Source organism: Siphateles boraxobius, unplaced genomic scaffold, assembly GCF_051911475.1.
Source record: "Siphateles boraxobius isolate OS27281-9 unplaced genomic scaffold, OSU_SipBor_1 31, whole genome shotgun sequence".
In the NCBI taxonomy this organism is placed as follows: Eukaryota; Metazoa; Chordata; class Actinopteri; order Cypriniformes; family Leuciscidae; genus Siphateles; species Siphateles boraxobius.
Genome location: NW_027508931.1, coordinates 10,638,704 through 10,654,172, shown reverse-complemented (window position 1 = coordinate 10,654,172; position 15,469 = coordinate 10,638,704). Strand labels below are relative to the sequence as shown.

Here is a 15,469-nt window from a genome sequence, read left to right as displayed (position 1 = left end):
TTTGCTTGTCTCGTTGCTGTGGTCTCATTTGTTTGGCTACATTGAGCATTCATTTACGAAAAATAAGTTTATTATTGGTATACTTCTAAACTAAAAATAAGAAAGTATACCTTCAGTCTGCTTTTTATGTACTTCTCAGAAATAAACTTAATTACACTTAAGTATACTTGACTTACTGACAGAAAAGTCTATTTGGACTATACATGTACTCAATCTTTTGATCGAGATATACTTAAATATCTTTTTATATTACCTATTTAAACTATAATTAAGTAGACTTAGCTTGTAGTTGTTTACTCTTTTGTTTGAGTAGCTTATTGAATCGTTTTTTTCCATATAGGTTTACATACAGTATTATAATCTTACATTGTATGAAACTAATATAAAAATATGTTCTTTACATGTATAAAAAAAACAGATATGTTCCTAATTATGAGTATCTGAATTTTTGTGTAGGCTAGCCAACTGGTAGTGGAAAACTTCAAATCTACTTCACTGTTTCCCCACTGAATTTCCGCCTATCCTTGTTTTCACTGTTATACGATAGGGGGCGCTATTACGCATCTTCTAGTACAGAATCTCCGGATCAAAACACAAGCGAAGAAAATGCAGAAACAGGTTATAGAAGATTGCTTACGCAAATATAAAATAATGGGATCATCAAACAAACATTAAACAGCATGTAAGTTCAAAAATGCCTGACGTTAACGTACCGGATTAAATGTCGAAACACGAAGGGTTAATGACTTTGAAGCTTTGGGGGTGTTGATGGACCCGATCTAAAGTTACTCCATCTATGTTTTTGATTATCGACATCTGATCCGGGTGCAGTCTTTGACAAAAAAGTGATTTTGGTGAAAAGATCAAAAAACTGAAACGTGTCAGCTTTTTGTTTAAAATGTTGCTTTTTAAATTAAACTTACCCACATTCAAGTGTTGATAAAAAAGGAAGCATGAAGCTAGAATTTTTTTCTTTAAATGGAAAGAGTTAAAAGTACAGTTAACGATATAGAATCATCAAGTATAAAACATAATAATATCTAAATAGGAACATTAGTATACTTAAAGTCCAAAAATAATATATTAATACAATAGTAACGTTAAACTGTAAGTATGATGTTATGTTCACTAAAGAAAACTTACAAGTATACCTTCAGTATAAAACCACTAAACTTGTAGTTTACTGAGAGTAGATTTCAAAGTGTACTTTCATAAACTTAAAAAATGTACTATTAAGTATTAAAATAGTAAATTATAATTTTAAGTTCACTTGTAGTACAGGTGCAGTACAATGAGAACATAGTTGTGAACTAGTTGTGCACTTAAAGTTTACTACTGCTATACGTATAGTGCACTTAAATTTATACTTTTATATACTAAAAAGAGGGACAATTAGTCCCAAGCAGTATTGAAATAGCACACTTACAAGTTTACTACTAGTAAATTGATATTATTAGTATACTTACTACATAAAGTATACTTAAAAATTTACTTGAACTTTACTTAAGTATACTTCTTAAAATTAACTTGAAGTATACTTATTGTTTTGTAAGGGTATCCTTACAAAAAAGAAGTATAATTCAAGTTCATTTTATTAAGTATACTTTAAGTATATTTATGAGGAGTATATAAAAAATAGACAAAGTATACTTTCTTAGTTTTAGTATATAAGAAGTCTATTAATAGCACACTTGAATAAACTTCTTTTTTGAAAGGTTAACTCAATTCAGACCAAAGAAAACTTTGCAATGGTTTTCAAAAGTTCCTTTGATTAAGCAAAATGCTTATGAGAAAAATATTTCTAGTGGTTTGGTAGGTATATTGTATATACAGACTGCTGGAACCTTACATGATTAGACTTAATACGAATCGTGAATGTCTATCCACTAATGTGTTTATGACACTTAATAAGGATTAGAAGCCAATCGCTGGGTCAGCTTTGAGGCATGAACATGTACCTATATGCACTGCAGTATAGCCATGTTATATTCTCTCTACATGTTTGTCATGCCATCTCCATGTACGCCTCTCACATCTAACTCTTTCTTTGAATGGAGCCACATGGGTAAGTCAGGTTTTTCTTTTTGACTGTCAAAATCAATAATGACAAGCTCAGAGCTGGAGATAATTCATGAGGGTTAAAATGTGGGTCAGCTAACATGGCGGCGGGGCAGTGATCATAGTGTATTAGCTTGACTGCTCTTCTCTTATTTGAATTCATTTCTTGTCTTGTTAGTATGTAGTAGGAGGAAACTGACAGTTCAGTCATTGACTGCAAGTGTGCATGTTTTCTGTCTGTATTCCCGTCCATAGTATTCCTCAGCTGATATTCCAAAGCACAGAATATCCACATAATGGCCTGCTACATTTTAAGCCATTAGTGCATATAGAAGCAGTCGTTTAGTTTCCCTCCTTTCCTCTCCTGTCCTCCATGATTTCACAAGTTCCAGTGCCCAGACCATCATATTCTCAGGCCAGGGAGAGTCTGGTGAAGGCTGTTCCTCCTAAGATCATCTGTCTTCTGGCCTGTGGGGGGAGAGACTGCCGCTATGAGGGTCCGGCGTGCTGGAGCACGAGCCAGCAGGCCGTTGAAGGAGTCTTTAGCAGCTGGTGAGGCCAACACTGATCTATTGACTGAGCGATTTAGTGTTAGAAGTGACACATCAAACATATAGGAATGGTTATGCATGAGAGCATGAATGTACAGCTGCAATCAAAATTATTCAACCCTTCGGAGAATGTAACAATTTACAAATGTAAGCTTTTCTAAAGACAGTGTTTTTTTTTATAAAAAAATTGTATCTATAATAGTTTAGTGGCAAAGTTAAAATGATAATGTCAATGTATAATATAATGCTTTTGAGTTAAAGGATTTTTTTGTAATATAGCTGTCATAATTATTCAACGCTGCTGTTTTTAAGTCACTTATTTGTTATATAAGTCACTTACAGGTCCTTCTCAAAAAATTAGCATATTGTGATAAAGTTCATTATTTTCCATAATGTAATGATAAAAATAAAACTTTCATATATTTTAGATTCATTGCACACCAACTGAAATATTTCAGGTCTTTTATTGTTTTAATACTGATGATTTTGGCATACAGCTCATGAAAACCCAAAATTCCTATCTCAAAAAATTAGCATATTTCATCCGACCAATAAAATAAGTGTTTTTAATACAAAAAAAGTCAACCTCCAAATAATTATGTTCAGTTATGCACTCAATACTTGGTCGGGAATCCTTTTGCAGAAATGACTGCTTCAATGCGGTGTGGCATGGAGGCAATCAGCCTGTGGCACTGCTGAGGTGTTATGGAGGCCCAGGATGCTTCGATAGCGGCCTTAAGCTCATCCAGAGTGTTGGGTCTTGCGTCTCTCAACTTTCTCTTCACAACATCCCACAGATTCTCTATGGGGTTCAGGTCAGGAGAGTTGGCAGGCCAATTGAGCACAGTAATACCATGGTCAGTAAACCATTTACCAGTGGTTTTGGTACTGTGAGCAGGTGCCAGGTCGTGCTGAAAAATGAAATCTTCATCTCCATAAAGCTTTTCAGCAGATGGAAGCATGAAGTGCTCCAAAATCTCCTGATAGCTAGCTGCATTGACCCTGCCCTTGATAAAACACAGTGGACCAACACCAGCAGCTGACATGGCACCCCAGACCATCACTGACTGTGGGTACTTGACACTGGACTTCATGCATTTTGGCATTTCCTTCTCCCAAGTCTTCCTCCAGACTCTGGCACCTTGATTTCCGAATGACATGCAAAATTTGCTTTCATCCGAAAAAAGTACTTTGGACCACTGAGCAACAGTCCAGGTCAGGCGCTTCTGCTGCTGTTTCTGGTTCAAAAGTGTCTTGACCTGGGGAATGCGGCACCTGTCGCCCATTTCCTGCACACGCCTGTGCACGGTGACTCTGGATGTTTCTACTCCAGACTCAGTCCACTGCTTCCGCAGGTCCCCAAGGTCTGGAATCGGTCCTTCTCCACAATCTTCCTCAGGGTCCAGTCACCTCTTCTCGTTGTGCAGCGTTTTTTGCCACACTTTTTCCTTCCCACAGACTTCCCACTGAGGTGCCTTGATACAGCACTCTGGGAACAGCCTATTTGTTCAGCAATTTCTTTCTGTGTCTTACCCTCTTGCTTGAGGGTGTCAATGATGGCCTTCTGGACAGCAGTCAGGTCGGCAGTCTTACCCATGATTGCGGTTTAGAGTAATGAAACAGGCTGGGAGTTTTTAAAAGCCTCAGGAATCTTTTGCAGGTGTTTATAATTAATTAGTTGATTCAGATGATTAGGTTAATAGCTTGTTTAGAGACCCTTTTCATGATATGCTAATTTTTTGAGATAGGAATTTTGGGTTTTCATGAGCTGTATGCCAAAATCATCAGTATTAAAACAATAAAAGACCTGAAATATTTCAATCGGTGTGCAATGAATCTAAAATATATGAAAGTTTAATTTTTATCATTACATTATGGAAAATAATGAACTTTTTCACAATATGCTAATTTTTTGAGAAGGACCTGTATATAACAAAATAGAATTAGCTCGTGCTGTTACATATGCATACATTTAGCCCATGCTTGTGGTAAAGTTGAGTGGCAAATATGGCCAAGTCAAAAGAGCTCTCACAAAAGCTATAGAGAACAAATTGTTTTATTACAAGAAAATTTCCAAAACACTAAAAGTTCCTATAGACACAGCTGTTTAAAATTTGTTGTACCAAAAAACTGTTGAGGGTGTTGAAGAAAAAGCACAATATCATTAAGGGGAATAAAATGATTGATGAGAGCAATTGAGAAAAATCCTCAATATAAAGAATTGCTCGATGACCCGATGAAAGGAGGAAAAAACATTTTAATGCAGAGTATAAGAAGAACACTAGATTAGCATGTTGGGACTTCTTGCCGAATGCCACGCTTGACCAAGCAGAACATAAAAGGCTGACTTGAATATGCTTGCATTCATTTGGATAGACCTGTGGAGTTCTGGAAGAATGTTTTATTGAGTGATGTGACCAAACTGGAACTTTTTGTAGCCATGAGTCCTCAATATATCAGGTGCAAAAAAGGCAAAGCTTATGAGCAGAAAAACTCCTTCTCCATGGTCAAACATGGAGGTGGTCCAGTCATGTTATGGGAGTGCTTTGCTGTTGCAGGAAGTGGAAATCTTGACTGTATGAAGGACATCATGAATTCTTTGAAGCATCAATCCATTTTGGCAAAGATGGGGATGCCTTCAGTGCAGAAACTGAAGCTTTATGATAAATCTAATTTTCGGCAGGACAGCCATCTCAAAGTATACATCCAAATCTACTGAAGCTTGGTTCAGGGATCAGTCATAGAATGTTCTTGAGTGGCTTGTGCAGTCAGCAGATTTAAATCTCATTGAAAATATTTAGTGGAATTTGAAGAAAGCAGTGATGGCGTGAAAAACAAAGAATGTCAGTGATCTGGAAGCTTTTTAAGCGTGGAATGGTCTGAGATTGCAGTAGAGAGGTGACAGAAGCTTCTAAGCACTTACAGGCAGCGTTTATTGGAGATTATAAAGAATTATGATTCTGCACAAAATGTGACCTTTTAAAATATCCTGCTTTCTTTGCTTAATAGAATATCCTTAAATAGCCATGCACATATTCACTGCACGTGTTTATTTATCACTTTGTATTTAGGGTGACAGATGACATTATTGCAATGGCAAGACCTTCTACATATCTCATCAAGAGATACAGCATCATAGAACAGTTCAAACAGTGAGTGTTATTTAATACAGTCCTAATCAGGATGTTTAATATTTACTTAAACTCTGCAGGGGGATGTTTCTGGTTAATAAGAGTGTGTGTGTGTGTGTGTGTGTGTGTGTGCGCGCGCACGCGGGCGTGCGTGCGTGCGTGCGTGCGTTTGAGTGTGTCTGTGCTTACAGGTTGAACATTAAATCCATCATTAATATGCAGCTCCCAGGGGAACATGCTCACTGCGGCCCTCCTCTGGAGTCTGACAGTGGGTTCACATATTCACCTCAGGTCTTTATGGACAACCAAAGTGAGCCAAACACATGCAAAAAAAAAAAAAAAACTTTCAAGAACAAAAAAGAAAGAAAAAAATATTTTAAAACAGGATGTAAAATTAATATGTTTTGCATTGTGCCACTTATAACCTTATTACCATAATATATAAATAAATATATATATATATATATATATATATATATATATACCTCTCCCCTTCTTTAAATTATAAAAATGATTAAATTATATTTAAAACATTTAATTTGACTTATTATTAAAAACGTTGAAAACAGTTGTGCTGATAAATGTTTTTGTGGAAACTGATCATTTTTTCAAGATTAATAGAAAGTTTAAAATAACAGGATTTATTTTAAATAGATTTTATTTTTTTACGTTATAAATGTCTTTACTGCCACTTTTGTGCAATTTAATGCATCCTTGCTGAATAAAAGTATTCATTTCTATGTAAAAAAAAACGTACTGCATCTTACCCAAACTTTTGAATGGTACTTTATATATATTACACTGTGGCGAGCAGGACGAGGCCGAGGGCCGTGAGAGAACGTGAGGGACTGCCTTCTTTATTTTCGTTTTTGTATTTGTTTAATTATTTATTATCAAAATTGTTGAACGTTCGCCGGTTCCCCCCTCCTCCTTCCCTCAACATCTAACCTTGCTACATATACTATAGAATATGTTATTATGAAAATAATGTCACAATGCAAACATATACAATATGTATTGGTCCTAATAATATATGAATGGTTCATGCCATTCAAAATCTTTTTCTTTTCTTTTAATATTGTGTTTAAAATATGACCTGAATGTTCCTTTTGAGATTCACCCAATAAATTAGCTGATGAATTACTGAATTATATTCCTTTTTTGTCTGACAGTTTTTTTCTATAATTTTGGGATGTCTGATTTTGGAGTGTCTTCTCTGGAGGGGATGGTGGATGCTGTGAAGGTTTTGGCTTTCTCTGTGCAGGAAGGGAAGGTGGCTGTTCACTGCCATGCTGGATTAGGCAGGACAGGCAAGTTTGCAGTTTCTATATCATTACTTTCAATGTATATTTAGTGACATTCTATTCTCTTTAATATCCATCCTGCTTTACAGGTGTTCTTATCGCATGTTATCTAGTCTACACCTGTCGAATCAGCGCTAGTGAAGCTGTCCACTACGTCCGGATCAAAAGGCCTCGTTCAATCCAGACTCGATCACAGATCAATCTGGTGTTTGATTTCGCCCGGCTGGTGAGCTCTCAGCTGGTCCAATTCCCGTGTCTGAACGTGCGCCACGGTTCCTCCTTCAGTCTTCGGCAGTACCTCCTGCGTCAGGCCCTTCTGCTGCACGGGGAAGAGGCCCGAACACTCAAACACACACCCAAGATCCTGCACGTCCTCTGCAGCATGCTGATCACTATAACCCAGGGAGCTTCCAGTCCTCCAGAGGTCCAGAGAGAACTGGAGAAGAGGGTGAACATTTTGGCTCTAAAGAAGGCAGTGAAGGAGACACTTTTGAAGAGGAGCCTTCTTGCTTTGAAGGAAAGGCGGGGCTCGAGCAGAATGTTCTCCTGCGAGTCCTGGGACGAGCCATTCGGGTTCTTGGAGAGGAAGAGAGACATCCTACTAAACAAGCGAAGCTACAGCGAATCAGATCTCAGCAAGATTACTATCATTGAGGTGAGAGCCAATCATTTTTTTTAGCAAGATTTGTTGTATTTTGGAATTTCAGAAAATAAAAATACATTTTTCATAAAGTGGAATTAATCCGATTAATCAATTCAGGTTTGAATGCACCCACATTATCGCCAATGTTGGAAATTTGTCTTTGAATTATTATTTACATTTTTGCTATTTAGAATAATACTTTTAATATCGTTTAAAATATAATTTATTGTGTGATTATTTCAGTCTTCAGTGCCACATGATCATTGTTAAATCATTCTAATATGCTGATTTTATGCTGAATTATCAATTATTGGTGCTCACTTACCAATAATAGTTCTTATCAATTTAGATTGTTTTTCTGTTTTAAAATATATTTATGGAAACAGTGATATATATATATATATATATATATATATATATATATATATATATATATATATATATATATATATAGGATTCTTTGATTAATAGAAAGTAAAAAAAAAACAGCATTTATTTGTAAGTGTATCAATTTCACAAAAATATTAAGCAGCACAACTGTTTTCAAAATTGAGGATAATGTTTATTAGCTGCCTTTTCTGAAGGATCATGTGAAAATGAATCCGTGAAAATTCAGCTTTGCATCACAGGAATAAATTACAATTTAAAATATATTTTCAAATATGATACATCATTTATGAAAATGACATGACATTTGAAATCTTGTCTCTGCAAGGATTTCATGTTCTCACATTACTCTCCTCAATCTGGTGGACACCATAAAATGAGCAATGGAGAAATCGGTCCATCAAAAGATCAGAGAATCCTAACAGAATCCCAAAAGATTCCTCATATCCTGATGACAGACCAAAGCAATGGAACATCAGCTCCTCACTCATATAATGAGACTGTGAACAAGAAGACAAAATGTACAATCAAGAAACCTCAAGTTTTCCTAAAGTTCAGCTCAAACCTCGAGGTCAGTGTAAAACTAATTAAAATGCCTGCAGTTTTTTTCCTGCATATAAGATCACTGTCTGAATGGTTTTGAGAACTTTTATTTTGTATTACATTTAATTTGTGCAAATGTTGTGGATGTTTTTTTAAAGTTACGACGAGAGGATCATACATTAGATCAGTCGTCATTATCGAGAGCTGTCGCTAAGGCAATGGCACAACAGCGTCCTCCAATGGACACTGTATTGAAAAGAGCAGCGAGCTTGCAGGTATATGTATGGCTTCATTTTGACAAGCAAAATATGTTCCTGAATTCATATCCTTGTTAGTTACAGGACTTACAAGACATTTTGATCCATGCAGGAACACTGCAAAGCATGATCATGTTTCCAAGGTTCCCTTTACTGCATCCAACTGCATCCATTTCACGTACATATAAATTTAAAGAGCAATGATTGATATTTTTTTTAAATCATGGTATATAATCTATAAACTTTATTGCTTTAAAATCATTCAGATAACCATACTGACTTTCATTTTTTTTTATATATTTATCTTGCTGTCTCCTTATTCTGTCTGGGTGTCTGTATAACAAAAGATTTTAAAGCTCCAATCCGTAACTTTTTTGGGTTAAAAATTATCCAAAATAAATTTTTGAGCAAGTACATAACCAGCTAGTGTTGAAAACTATCTGCTTGCCTTAGCTCGATTCAAAACAGTAAGCTTGTAATAATGTTTTTAATTCCAGTTGTACAGGATGATTTCTGCGGGAAATTCGAGCATGTCTTTTCTTTATTACGTCACATCTGTACACATAAAGAAGGAGTCTCGGCTAGTAGGCTATATTGCGTGTGAGAATGTTGGAGGTGGAGATTTATAGCCTTTCCTCACAGCACTTGATGTAATTAAACGTATTAATTTGATGGCGGATCCAGAGAGGTTCAAACGACAATCACCTGCGACAACTGGAGATTCACCCGTTGTAAAATGCAAAAGACTTCGGACTTCGGAGTGGCTACAGAAAAAAAGAGACTGCAACCGGGCCCATGGGGAAACAAGGATAATATCTGAAGGGCATTAAATGTAGTCACGCAATAGTGATGTTAACATTAACAATTTGAGAACAAAGTATAATTTACACGGTTTGACATGATATGATAAGCGATCGTTAGATTTAATCAGCGCGATTTACTGCAATGTTTTTTCCCCCCCTTAGTTAGTCAGAACAAAAGCGGATGTTACTCACATATTCAGATGACATTTTCCGGTGAAAATTCTCATGTTGGTCATGCTTCCAAAAAGTATAATCTGTGATTGTGACTGACAGTATCCACACCGGCGCGGTGACTGACAGCCGCACATTCTCCTCAAAACATTGGATTCATCCGCGCTGTGCCGTGCCGAGGCACAACCCACGTACAGTTGATAATTCAGCGAATAACTGCAATTGTAGATTTCGAACAGAGATGGAAACAAAGAGGAAAAACTACGGACTGCAGCTTTAAAATACATATGGCACTATAAAAGATTATATGACAAATAAGTTATGACATGGTTTTACATTAACTCATCAAAATAAGTAAAGCAATTTTCAACTTTTTTTATAAGTCATACAAGATTCAATGTATAACGCAATTTAAGGGTAAAAGACATAAACATCCAAGTTGATTGTATTAAAAAATTTAAGGCAGCAACTTTTGTGTGGCTGCAGTTGTAAATAATAAAAGAAATTACAGTGAGTAAATATTGTGATAATGTAAGAGATTTGAACCTGTTATAATACTCTGCAGGATGAGCTCAACTTGAGTGAATGTGGCTGGGTTACATTAGTCATGGAAACAGATCCAGACGTTCTGAGCACACTGTTATGGACCTGGCTGGACAGACTAAAGGTCAGAGGTCACAATATTGTAGTTCTGGCACAATATGATGTCAGTGATAAAAATTACTGATAACATATTCATGTCTGTTAAAAACTATATTTTTTTTTAGAAAGATTTTTCACATTGTTTCAAATGCAATAGTTTAGCTGGTGTGCTTTCTTATAACAGGAGCCTGTTCTCAATAAAGATGACATAGAGAGGCTGACCTCAACCTGGCCTGCACAAAACTCCCTTATCACACTTCACAAGGTGAACGTCTGAACTGAGTCTGGCTTTCCTCGATTGACAGAACACTACAACAAACACACAGTTTGATGTTGAACTGTAATGTGTGCGACTTCATACTTGTAGTAAATATACATTTTGTACGCATAAAAAGCATTGAAAGTAATCATTTGTATAGTTACAAGTGTGCATCATACATATAAGACATTTATCTCATCTTATACAGCTTTGTGTGGTTATAATTCTGTGCTGTTTTAGTCTCAGCGGGACACCATCTGCTGTTTGCTGGACTGTGTGGGTCATGTGGTGGTTCAGTGTCCTCAGTTTGAACACGCTATACTACAGAGACTCATTCGAGCTTTAACAAGAGTAAGTTTGTGTGTAAATGTGCTAATTTTCAAAAATAAAGGCAGCAAACAAATAACAGCAGTAATAGGAGACGGATTATACAAACTTTTGTATGTTTTTGTGTTATAACAGCGCCCTCCCGAGGAAATAGAGAGAAACAGCATCTTGTTGCGCGTCCTCAGATCTTCAATAAGAGAGCCGTGCCTACACAATCACCATCCAAATACTGCAACACCATCAGTGTTAAACTAAAAAAGATCTCCATAAAGAAATATTGTTTCATTAACTGTATGACTGATCAAGTTATTTTATATGTATTTCAATGTGTACAGTTGTCCCCAAAAGCATTTAAACACCAATATCACATAGCCTATAACACTTTTCTGTATTGCATTATTGCAAAATATCAAACCTAGTTGCATCTGCAGAGACTTTTTATTTTTATTTTTTTCTAGATTTTTTTTAAAGTGTATTCATATATTGAAATATATTTTTGTGTAAACTGTATAGCCTTAAGGCCCGTTCACACCAAGAATGATAACTATACAGATATTATTAGCATCCACATCCTCGGATGGTATCGTTTTGTTTATTCTAAGCGCGTGCTCGTGGAGCAAGCAATCCCTCACCAGCAGGATAGATTCTAATTGGCTGCCAATGTTTTTATCGTTCATTAACTAGATAAAATCATTCTTGAAAGTGATTTAACTATCGTTTCTCTGCTGTTGTCGTTATAGCTGTGTTGTGAAGTTGAACTCTACTTTAATATTGAGAACGATTTTTAGAACTATATCTTTATTGTTATCTTTAGTTATCGTCCTTAGTGTGAACTGGCCTAAAGTGTGCTGGTTTTTTCTTTATCCATTCATTAATTAATTTATATTTGCATGCACGTTAGTTGGTTTAATATTTTGTTATCTTTTGTAATGGAATTCACAAGCATTTTAAGTGTGGCTTAAGTGTCCTAATAATGATATGGTCACTGCAGGCAAACGTTTTAGTATGTAGGCTGGTTGTAACTTTGAAATTGATGTTTTTTATAAGTGTTGTATAAGTAGTCAGTATTCTGGTCTATAGACAAGACAGTATGTGTGTAATAAACTTTGAAATATCTCTAAGGAGAGCATTTGTTGAATTTGGTTTGTTTAATAATTAATTATACTGCACGGGTTACAGTGGATTGGGAGCTACTCGTGAACTTCTCACCATTGGAATGTCACTCAAACTGACATCAAAGAATCACCAAGGCGACGGCGTCATAGAGATGCAAAAGAAAACAATAAAGCATCAAAAACAGTCGCACGTTGCGAGTTTGATCAGAGCTTTTCGGCGGCTTTATTTTACTTTTAGATGTCAATAATATAGTTTTTTTGTGCAGATATAGTAATTCAGCATTGCAATTCGATGGTTCTAAAACAAGTTATTTAAGTGGAATTTTTTTTATCGTTTGACATCTACGTTAAAGGTCGCCATCAATCTAAGCGATGATATTGTAGGAACGTGGTTTCAAACGAATATTTCTTTACAAAATCACCCGGAGATCGAAAAGTCTATTAAACTCACGCACTTTTCAATATCTTGCACTTAAGGTAAGTTATTGTGTTTCCTTCGTTTGTTGTATATTTTTATGTTTTGTTGTAGACATATCACCCATACGGTTAACGTTACTGCTAACGTACAAAACTCTATGACATGTTTTGACTATTTAATCAAATTAAATTAGAAATGCAAGTTAAGTGCTTGTAGCTGCCTAAACTACAAAAAAGTGCCATACTGAGTCATCAAATCTACCATTTTGTAAGAGTAGTGAAGTTTAAGGCTTCTCTGTCTTTGCATCATAACATGCAAATATTCACGTGTTATTGTTTTATCTAACTCGTATAAAGTTTTTTTCTTAACAAGTAATTTTTGTAATTCCATAAAAAAATTTTTTTAAACAGACATCATGTCCCCTGTGGATGTATGGGTGGGTTCTTGGAGGCCCCACCGGCCAAGGGGCCCCATCGCTGCAATGTATAACAGTCCAGGGCCAAGATATTCTCTCCCAGGAGCAACTGGTAACTTAAACACACACACACACACACACACGCACACGCACGTTTGTTTCACTATTATTCCGGACATCTCATAGACTTCCATTGTTTTTTATATCAGGTTAATTATGTTTTTTTATCACCTAACACAACCTCTGTTTGTAAAATTAACCACCATAGAAACCTGTGCAAATCACTAGATTTAAATATAAACATGATTATAATTTTATAAGGTTGATTTATAAGCCCCTTTAACTAGTGAGGACATTTTACGTGATATTAGGCCACACACACAATTCACAACAAACACAGTAAATCAGGAGCTAATGGGGTGAAAGGTTGGAACGATTTTAAGAACACACAACAATTTCTAAATGTTATTTCTAAAAAAGGGTCAGGGGTCCAAAATACCTAGCTATTGCCCTGCAGTTAATCTCAATTTTGGGGGTTTTCTTTGCCCTTTATAGGAATGAACATGCATGACCCGCGGATGCAGAAAGGCCCAGCGTTTAGCTTTGGCACGCGCCTTCGTGACTTGCAGACCAACTCCTCCCCAGGGCCCGGATACCTCGTTCCCTCCAACATCACCAGGGTGGGTCGGGACGGAACCCCTGCATACTCAGTCTACGGTCGGCGAAAGGATATTCAGCCCTTCCAGACCCCTGGCCCAGGTATTTCACACAACAAAAACACACAGGCTTTGTAGCTGTGTGCAAATGTAGAACAATGTAGAACATACACAGTAAAGTTTAACTGTCTTTTGATTTCTTTTTCAGGCAGTTACTCACCTGAAAAGGCAATAAAGACCACCTATTACTTGGCCCCTGCGTTCTCCCTCTCTGCGAGAACTAAATTATTCCGCAATGACCAAACACCAGGTAGATTCCCACAGATATACACAGCAATACTACTAGAACAGGTATGTTTCCCATGCGTTAGCAGATGTTTGTGCATTATCTTGTCTCCAGGTCCAGCTGCGTACATGCTCCCCCCAGTATTAGGGCCAAGAGTCGTGAATAAAACAGCCGCTCCAAATGTCTCCTTCAGCGGTCGTAGTCCTATTGGCAGCTTCCATGAAGATTTACGGAAGGTGCGGACACCTTACAGTATGTACCTCTTAGTATGTACTTTGCAAAGATGATAACAATCCTTTTCTCAGACTCCAGGCCCAGGGACCTACCAAGTGGTAGATTCATGTGTGTACAGACACAAGGCCCCTCAATACAGCATGACCGGTCGCAACCTCATGCCTGGGGACACTACCAAGAAACCAGGACCTGGAGCCCACCATCCAGAAAGGGTCTGTACTTATACATTATCGTTTCAAAGTTTGGGGTCAGTGAGATTTTTATTAAAAATGAAAAGTCAGCATATTAGAATGATTTCTGAAGGATCATGTGGCACTGATGACTAGAGTAACGATGCTAAAAAATCCATTTATTTCATCACAAGTTACATTTTAATATATGAATATATAAAATGTTAATATATACAATAAATTCAAATAGAAAACAGTTTTAAATTGTAATCCTTTTTGTAAAAACCCACAATATATCTGTTTTCAGTGTATTTTTGATCAAATAAATGCAGCCTTGGTGAGCTTAAGAGAATTCTTTCAAAAATATTTAAAAAATCTGACAGACCCCAAATTGTGAATGGTAGTGTATATATATATATTCAGTTTTTAAGTTTAGAATTGCTCTCAACTAAAACTAGTTACTTGAAATAACAAGAATTAGTATACTAAAACTATTTTTTTTGTCTTTCTCAACAGGTTACTTTCACAGGAACCAAAGCTCCCAGCTTCTCCTTTGGAATTCGTCATTCTGAGTACATCGCTCCCATAATTGTGGATGGTGCTGATTAAACAGATCCCTTCTGTCATAATAAATTCAGTCCAACAAGCTACAGTCTGTCATAGCAGGTCTTAATATCACTAATATACAACTTGAAATAATGTTTGTTAAAAAAAAAAAAGATGCAATAATTGTGCTGCGCTTTTCCAAAACCAAGTGAGCTAAGTCTACCCAGACTAGAATTTTAACACATCACAGACACTTCCATACGCAGTGGTATATACTGTATATATATATAGACACTACCGTTTAAAAGTTTGGGTCGTGACATTTTTTAAGGTTTCTTATACTCACCAAGGATGAATTTGATTGATCAAAAATACAGTAAAACAATAACATTATAACAAATTAAAATAACTGTTTTGATTTTAAAATGTCATTTATTCCTGTGATGCAAAGCTGAATGTTCAGCATCATTACTCCAGTCTTCAGTTTCACATGATCCTTCTGAAATCATTCTAATATGCTGATTTGCTGCTCATGAAACATTTATAATTATGC

General features: G+C 36.2%; 2 protein-coding genes across 4 annotated transcripts; both read left to right on the top strand.

Annotated features, from left to right (window-relative positions):
• The first annotated feature begins 573 nt into the window (after positions 1-573).
• Positions 574-12,202, top strand: LOC143696878 (protein tyrosine phosphatase domain-containing protein 1). 3 transcript variants are annotated; one of them, XM_077193731.1, is made up of 12 exons: positions 574-682; positions 2,445-2,610; positions 5,681-5,761; positions 5,932-6,050; positions 6,913-7,050; positions 7,134-7,699; positions 8,403-8,645; positions 8,776-8,892; positions 10,414-10,515; positions 10,675-10,755; positions 10,990-11,100; positions 11,212-12,202. In XM_077193731.1, exons 3-12 carry the CDS (start codon positions 5,703-5,705, stop codon positions 11,329-11,331), a joined length of 1,656 nt encoding a protein of 551 aa, XP_077049846.1. In that variant the 5' UTR covers positions 574-682; positions 2,445-2,610; positions 5,681-5,702; the 3' UTR covers positions 11,332-12,202. The 3 variants fall into 3 exon arrangements, with proteins under 3 accessions (XP_077049846.1, XP_077049847.1, XP_077049844.1); XM_077193732.1 differs by having other exon boundaries at positions 5,915-6,050; XM_077193729.1 differs by lacking the exon at positions 574-682 and adding an exon at positions 1,866-2,065 and having other exon boundaries at positions 2,314-2,610.
• Positions 12,203-12,364: 162 nt separating this feature from the next.
• cimap1b (ciliary microtubule associated protein 1B) lies at positions 12,365-15,020 on the top strand. The gene is made up of 7 exons (XM_077193733.1): positions 12,365-12,668; positions 13,020-13,136; positions 13,580-13,783; positions 13,889-13,990; positions 14,081-14,202; positions 14,272-14,412; positions 14,887-15,020. Exons 2-7 carry the CDS (start codon positions 13,025-13,027, stop codon positions 14,977-14,979), a joined length of 774 nt encoding a protein of 257 aa, XP_077049848.1. The 5' UTR covers positions 12,365-12,668; positions 13,020-13,024; the 3' UTR covers positions 14,980-15,020.
• The last annotated feature ends 449 nt before the right edge of the window (positions 15,021-15,469 follow it).